At 36.9% G+C, this 8,452-nt stretch overlaps 1 protein-coding gene across 1 annotated transcript; it reads right to left on the bottom strand.

Moving 5' to 3' along the window:
• Nucleotides 1-2,833: 2,833 nt before the first annotated feature.
• Nucleotides 2,834-6,776, bottom strand: LOC103424515 (AP2-like ethylene-responsive transcription factor ANT). Its single transcript, XM_008362595.4, has 9 exons — nucleotides 5,933-6,776; nucleotides 5,158-5,839; nucleotides 4,930-5,012; nucleotides 4,772-4,780; nucleotides 4,588-4,676; nucleotides 4,422-4,495; nucleotides 4,272-4,322; nucleotides 4,073-4,149; nucleotides 2,834-3,723 (listed from the first exon to the last, which is right to left on the bottom strand). Exons 1-9 carry the CDS (start codon nucleotides 6,231-6,233, stop codon nucleotides 3,128-3,130), a joined length of 1,962 nt encoding a protein of 653 aa, XP_008360817.3. The 5' UTR covers nucleotides 6,234-6,776; the 3' UTR covers nucleotides 2,834-3,127.
• Between the last annotated feature and the right edge of the window lie 1,676 nt (nucleotides 6,777-8,452).

Raw genomic sequence — 8,452 nt, 5'->3', positions numbered from 1 at the left:
TGTAAATTGAATATGAAACTTCCTTCAATTAAGCAAACACAACTATCACTAGACTAAAGGTTCTTAGTCTAGTTGGTAATTGACCCTAATTTCAACCAAAGTTTAATCTCATATCATATGCATAATGTAGAAATTTATGATTACCAATTTGGTGCTAAAAACAATAATAATTACAATCTATTATGTCGTTCAGGGAGCTGACCATGCCAAACTGAAAATCTCATTTTCCCGCCATATTTGTTACTCAAAACTGAGATAGATTCTAATAATTAATCTGCCCACAATCGTCAATCCCATGATCAGCTGAGCTGGTGAAGAGCTAAGAAAGACTTGCATGGTAACTACTATTACAAACACAAAAGTGAGATAAGTATTCATCTGGTAACTTTTTATGGTTACGTAAATACTTTGTATCACTGGAGTTACAAGTCCTTCAAATTTTTGCAATAGTTTGTACATCTTCATATGGTAACTTTTTATGGTTACGTAAATACTTTGTATCATTGGAGCTACAAGTTCTTCAATTTTTACAATAGTTTGTACACCTGGGCCATAGCAACATAAGATGAAGTCTAATTCCCAGATCCTGTATATGTACCCAGTCCTGTATTATGCGTGAAGGTTCACATGGCAGTCTATGTTTTGAAGGCCTGAACCTTAAGGGTACTCAACCAATAATCTAGCAGTAGTTTTATTTCTGCAACTGCAAGTACTTCATACTAAGTGACCTCCTCTCCATAATTCAGTACTTATGCTTCCTAAAACTTAGGACTAAGGGTTCATCTACAGTGTGAAATTGCATTGAATACGAACGTGATGAAATAACTTGATATTGATGTACAACCTAGTAAAGAAGTGTGAAACTGTGAATTCATCAAAGTAACGGCTAAAACTACGTTTGCATTGCAGAAAAATCCAAAAAATTCAGAAATAACTTCACCACACTAATCTTATTTATTTATTTATGGATTTTTATCACAAATGGTCCATGAGATTGACCAAACTCATCATTTTGGTCCCTCACCTTCAAAATCAATCAATGTCGTCGCTGACATTGACTACCTCACATCAATTTGGTAATTCCGTTAAGATTCTGTCAACAATTCTGTTAGTTTGTATGTGGGACCTACAAATCCAATCAAATGGTGACACGTGGCTTATACAAAATAAGGGTTTTTATCGCAAATGGTCCTTGACATTGATTCAACTCCTCATTTTGGTCCCTGACTTTTAAAAATCGATAAATTTGGTCCATGACTTTCACTATCGCACATCAATTTATTCCCTCTGTTAATGTGGTCCCACTAATCCAATTATGTGGCTCAACGTGGATTAACTATTTTTTTAAGAGTGAACCAAAAGAAGAGTATTCACGTAGACATTTTTCTCGCATCCCACAACCCCAATTGGAAAAAAAAATTCAATCTAAATTCGATAAAATCAAATCCAAATTCAATTCAAATTTGATAGGATTTAGGATTATAACCAACTAGAGAGAATGAGGAGTGAGTTCAGGAGGCCATGTACTTTAGTGGTGTCATGGTGCCTTTCTTTTCCTTTTGAGCATACCCTGATGAAGACGACAATGACTTTTTTTTTCTTTTAGTTTTGGTTTTTACTTTTAGTTTTAAATCTTAAAAAAAAAAAGTTTCTTATAGTTAATCCATGTGGTTCCATATGATTGGATTAGTGGGCCAAAAAATATTGACGAAACTTTAATGGAAATATTAAATTGATGAGCGGTATTGAAAGTTAGGGACCAAATTTATCGATTTTTGAAACTTAGGAACCAAAATGAGGAGTTGGATCAATGTCAGAGCCCATGGGATAAAAACCCTTATTTTGTGTAATTCACGTGTCACCATTTCATTGAATTTGTGAGTCCTACATACAAACTAACAGAATAGTTAATGAAATCTTAACGGAAGGACCAAACTGATGTGCGGCAGTGAATGTCAGGAACGAAATTGATTGATTTTGAAAGTGAGGGACCAAAGTGATGAGTTTGATCAATTTCAGGGACCATTTATGATAAAAACCCTTTATTTATTTATTTTTACTTTGTTCACAATATTTTTCTTGAAGCTATTGGATTAAATAAGCTAAAGCAAAATAAGAGACTAAAATTAAAAAGGGTATGCAAAAAGTAAAAGACGGTGCACAAAATTTACTCTCTTGCCAAGCATGCATAATGATTCAGTATTATGTTTTTACCTGTTACTGCACGTGTGAAAACAACCAATTCAAAGGTTAATTTGATTTTGATTGATCGTAATAGCCCACATGGGACATGGGGTTGCATTTTTTTAGACATGATTAAAGTGGGCTTAGAAAGAAACAACTTTAAGGTTTTTTCCAACAAGAGATAAAGCTTTCAATTCAAAGAATAGCAGACAAAATCCCTGTACTAATGGGCGATCATAATCATTATGACAAAAACCCATGCAGTTCATGATCTGGGAATAATCCATTTCCACCTCTCAACGCCCCTTTTTCTTTTGAATTGTAGGGAAGGAATGAAAGGAGTATCTGTTACAGAAAACTTAGGTAAAAAGTAGATCAGCAAGGATGCTATAGTAATGCACATACACAACTAACAACAGATGATTGAGCTAAAACAGGAGAAATTCTACCTTGTAACCGATTCTATTCCTTTCTTTTTATCTCTTCCATCAAGTGATTGCGGTTAAGCCGAGGGTTTTTCCCTAGAGGGGATCATACCCTGGTCAAAGCCCAAAAGCAACAGACTATATTTTATGTATTTGTCTCAGCATCATTGGGACACAAACTGAGCTGATCCTGCATTTATAGGGGTAGTAAAGCTGTTGGAAAATTACGAAAATCATATAGCATTATCATTTCATAAATTTTCTTCAATCTTTTTAGAGCACCTTAGATACTTTTTCCCCTCAGTTTCTTTCAACATTTTGATAAAATAGGCTTAAAAACACGAGGGAGATCAGTGAATTTTTCTCGTACTTTGCTCGCAAAAGGCCCCTCCCAGGACCATATCATTAACCATAATTCACTCCACTAAGATAAAAACTACATGAGCTATTGTTTGCATGTAATTTAGTGAAAAAAACTTTCCACAGATGAGCAAAAAACACATAGCCTATGGCTATGGCTATGCATCTGTCCAGGCTGTGAAAATCCGCATGTGAGGATTGGTGAGTGCTGGCCTGGATTGGACTGTTGGGATCCAAGAACTCACTGCATCACTTGAACTTGTGAAAAACTTGGAAGCAGATGGAGGCATTCCAAAGAAACTCGGTTGGCTTGACTTATCAGGGCTCCCTTCTCTTGAGCTACCTAAACTTGTCACCAATGAAGATGCATTGGAAAAATGAGCAGCCCCCATTTTGCCAGAGTCCTCTGCCTCGGCTTGAGTCACATTGCGAGTTTCAGCACTCAGTTGCTTCTGATCAAGTTGCTGGGACGAGGACTGGTAGAGTGCCATTTCCCAATCTTCACCTTCACTAATGTTCTTCAGTGAGACAACGGCTTCCCCATTGCCGATTTGGGCGACATTGTTTTGATTAGTAGCCTCATTAACGGGCACAACCTCCTTGTTTCGCTTAGCAAGTTCACTGGCAAGAAGGGTATTGCTAGACATAATCTGATCCACATCATACCGTGTTATGTCAAAGTTGGTGACAGCATTCAGTCCTCGAAATTTGATAGCAGCTATGTCATAAGCCTCAGCAGCTTCCTCTTGGGTGCCTAAAGATTACAGATTAAAGAGAACCGAAAAACTTAGGGTTTTACGGAAACTCATCAAATTTTAAAGCTGGGAAAACATGGGGAGCCTCTAAGGGAACAGCCTTAGCAAAAGTTTAGTGGGAAGGTCAAGCTGACCACCAAAGAACCATACTGTAGTATCCATAACTGGCTAAAAGACAACAGTTCTAAGGGCTAAGAGTGCTTCAAAGATTGGCCTTTTAAAGTCATAGAATCATCTCATTCAATCTCTTTTTTCCCTACCATCTAAAAATAATGATAACATGCTTGAAAAATATACAAAAAAAGGATATTTTGTCTTCTAAAAGTGAAAGTTTGAAAAATCACTCACTAAATGTCCCAAGATAAAGATCCTTATTTCCAGCAACCCTTCCAATCCTAGCTTGCCATCTTCCATGTTGATGATGTCTGCTACACAGAGAAAATAGAAAACATATTGATTTCAGAGATTTTTATTTAATATATATTCACTTTTCTCATGGATTTTTTTATCTAAATTATTATTTGAAATTATGAATAGCTAATAAGACCTTGTCACTCCTCTGTACATTGAAGCCCCTCTTGAGAATCCACTGCTTTTCCTGTAAAGACCACATTACATTACTAAACTAGTTAACGTTTAAGCGCTCATAAATCTACTTAATAAATGATTAATAGCTTGAACAAAAACAAAGATCTACCTTCTCAAGTGAGCAACATATTCTTGTCTGGTCATATTCTTCATGTCCTCTAGTTCTTTTTTATAGTCTTCCAACTAGAAGTTGCATTTTTAGTAACCAAAATAAATATAGGTATGGATTGAAAAAAAAGAAAGAAAGAAGTACAACGAAAAAACAGAATGATTACTGGGAAATTAATGTGAGTGGATGGTCCCCAATACTTGAGTGCTGCCAGATCATAAGCTCTTGCAGCTTTTTCCTCCGTATCATAACCTCCTAAAATGCAAATTTTGGAATGATTAGATAAACAAAAACAACCTTGTTTGACAGCTAATATGGTCAGTCAAATTTTATGTAAAAGAAATGCTTACCCAAGTAAACTGAAGATTCATCATTTGATTGTAATTTCCAGCCAATCAAGAAAAATCCAAAAAAATGAAAAACATAGTATGGAAAATAGTCAGAAGAAAAGCAAAAATTGACTGGAAGAAAAATGCATTAAAAACATCAATTTGTTTTCTTCACAAACCTTGCCTTCCCTTCCTGCTCTGGCCTTCTTTCTTGCAAGTATTGTCCCATAGATGTGCTTCATATCGACCGGTCCATCGGTGCCTGATCAATACAAATGCATCAAGAAATCAGAAAATTCAAGAGAAAAATCACAACCCAGTTTGCAAAATTATAACTTTTTACCCAAAACTAGTTTTAAAAGTTGAAAAAACAAAAAAATAATCATGAAAAAAATGAAATGACTAACCTTGTGACTCCTCTGTACTGAGAGGTTCTTTGGCCAAATGTATCCAAGGACTTCCTGTGGACAATCTGCTTTTGATCTACCTTTTCAAGCCCTCTTTTCTTGGTATCCACCAATGTCGCACAATCTGTAGTCACAGTGGGAGAAATCTGCTGTGAGCTGGTCACACAGCTAGACTGTGAGCCAGGGCTCATGGACAAGCTCAGACACTGCAAATCCCCATAGGACAATCCCCCATTTTCTCCCATGCACCCAGCAGCCATGTTGTTCTGGTCCATGGAATTGTTTCTGGAAACCCAACTCTTCATCTCTGCAATGCTCTGATCAAGCCCTATTCTTGCTGGGTGCATATTGTAATAATCTGCTGAAACATGGGTTTGTTTGTGACCCTCCTCCAAGATCATCGCATGGGTTCTGAGGCCTGAGTAGTATGATGATGAGTACTGTTGTTGGTGTTGCTGGGTCTGCTGCTGGTGCTGCTGAAGACTATGGCTCATCAAGTTTTGGTGGTTGCTGGGTACATGATGTTGGGTTGTTGGGTGTGGGTTTTGGTGGTAGAACATGCTCTCTAAGCTGAGAGCCATGGCTTCTCTGTCACTGCTTTCATATTGATGGGTCCCCATGGCTGCACCTCCAAAGAAGTCCTCTAGTTTTGGAGTTGGACTAGTTGTTGTCACCATTGCAGCTTCAGATAAAAACAGTAAAAAATAAAATAAAAAGTTCAATTATTTTTTACCAAACAAACGCAAGAAATAATAATCCCAGTAGAAAATAGTACCTTGAGGGTGGTGTTGGGACCTGTTTAGTGCTTCCATCATGCAGAGAGAGTCATCAGACTTGAGTGGCATCATGGAAAGAGGGGAGTACAGGACTGGACTGTTATCCTCCCCTCTTCCTCTTCCTCCTCCTCCTTCAAGGCCATAGTAAATTCCATAGTTAAAGTGAGGTGGTGAGTGAAAAAAGCTAGCAGCAGCAGCAGAAGAGGAAGATGACTCAATCTTCATGTTTGGAGACAGTGAAAAATCCAACCAGTTATTATTACTGTTACTGTTGCTATCATCATTACTCATGGACTTCATGGTTTTTGAGATTTCGTTCTTCTATTTTTGTGATCAGAGCTTGTTGGGTAAGCTTCTGTTGTGGCAAGGCAACTCAATCATTGGGCAACATATAAACTAATCATGCTCTCCATTTTCTTCTTCCTCCTCTTTTTGCCTCCCTCTCCCTCTCTTCTTCTTCTTCTTCTTCTTCCCTTTGCCTCTGTTTTTCAAAACTGGGTGTTTTGTTTGGTAGCTGCAGAGCTGATTGGACCAAATCTAACACTCATCTAAAACAAATCCCAACTCCTGCAACTGAATCTATCTATTCTACCTCTCTCTCTCTCTCTCTCTCTCTCTCTCTCTCTGTAGAAATATGTATATTTGTAAAAAGGGAACAAAACAAGGCCCATTATACTTAAGCAAAGAGAGTGACATATGCTGGGTATCCTTCCCTCGTTCTATAGGCATCTGTGTCTGTGAGAAAGACCTTCTCTTTTACTCTTTTTTTTCTCCTTTCTTTGCTTTTCTTTAAGATCTCCTTAATAGTTAATACTCATCAAATTAAAGCTCATACCACCAAAAACAATATACAAACACGAAAATAACTTCCCAGTAAACTATTGTATGTTCGTCGCTTTATCTCTCTCATTATATTTAGTAAATATGTTCGTCTCCTTGTCTCCCTCATTATATATTTAGTTAATATGATCACGAGATGAGTGCTATAAAAATAATATATACAACATGTCGTTGGACAAGTAAAGTAGATAACCGACTAGTCTAAGGTTATCTTAGTATTTATGTTTTAGGGTTTTCTGGTAGAATAATGATTCATTGCCTATTAGGTTTAGGGTTAGTATTTTTTATAAGTAGGATGTTTATAATTTTATTGGGATGACAAAGTCTGACTTGATGTAGTGTCCTTAAATTACATAGCATTTTTGGCAAGTTTGTAGCGTTTTTCAGTTAATTGAGTAAATATATCTCAATAAGTAGTTAGTTTGTTCGTTCACTTTGCATACTCTCATTTTTCAACATACGTGACATGAAATCTTGTCTTGTATAAACAGATATATATTTTTAGAGTGTTTGAAATACGGTTCGGTACATTAAATGTTATAATATAAGTGATGAATACTTAAAAAAAAAATTTAATCACTTATATTATAATATTTAGTGTATTAAAATATGTTTTTGACACACTAAATTTTTTTCGTAAAAACGAGACATTGTTTTCTTACGTAGGTAAATTTAGTGGAGAGCCCATTAATACCCAGTAGTCAGATTGTCACACCCAAGTCACATATTACTTATCTCTCTCTCTTAAGTTATTGACTAAATTAGAGTTGGTTTAGTGGGTGCAGAAAATAAATGAACTGGGTTGGGTTTTGCTTCGCTTCAGATTTCACGGGCACACGACAAACTGTCCCTCCAGTCACTTTCATAACAGAGGGAAAGCAAAGCAAAGCTAGGTAAGCTAGGCAGCTTCTGTATCTGTAGTGTACTGTACTGGGCCGGACCTACTACAGTTTGCTATGGCAGTGTGTAGGTATCCAGTATATCCACTATCTCGACGACTATTCCGTTGTCCATTGGAGATTGAAGACAAGACAAAGCCCCTAACGACGCCGTCTTCAGAAACTGCTCCGCGTGGAGGCTTGACAACAATCGTAAGGGCACTACGAGAAAAAGGCTGCACTTCTGATGATCATGTGATCATCGGAAGAAATACTCTGCTTTCAGTTGCCTTGATCCAACAAATGACGAACTTCCTTCTCACAGTCTTTTGCTAGGCGACAAAGGTTTTTTTTTTTTCTCTCGCTAGCGGCTAAAGTTTCAACATGAAAATTGTTTATCGTTGTATTCCAATCTAGTTATACATTTTCATGCATTACTTTCTATGAATGAGCTGAAGAAGAGTAACCATTCCTTGTTGCTTCGATGATTCACAAAAACGCAACGTACCTAAATTTTTAAAGAAACGACTCAAAATATATAATCACCGGTTCACCAGTCCACATACATACATATTAAAACCAATTTCAAGACACAAACGGAGCTAATGATCATGGATCCACTTTTGTACGTCTTAAATCTTTAGTGATATTGTTTGGGTTAAAACTTGAATTTTGGGCTCAAAAGGGAGATAGCCCAAAAGAAGATCCAGAAGGAAGGAAGCCGAAGCCCAGAAGAAGGGAGAAGCTCTTTTCCTGACTAAGTGCAGATCACTTAAGCCACTTGCTCACCTACCTAGAGAT

This window comes from Malus domestica, chromosome 15 (genome assembly GCF_042453785.1).
Source record: "Malus domestica chromosome 15, GDT2T_hap1".
Taxonomy (NCBI): Eukaryota; Viridiplantae; Streptophyta; class Magnoliopsida; order Rosales; family Rosaceae; genus Malus; species Malus domestica.
The sequence above is the reverse complement of the archived record's forward strand: the minus strand, read 5'-3'. Positions and strand labels throughout refer to the sequence as shown.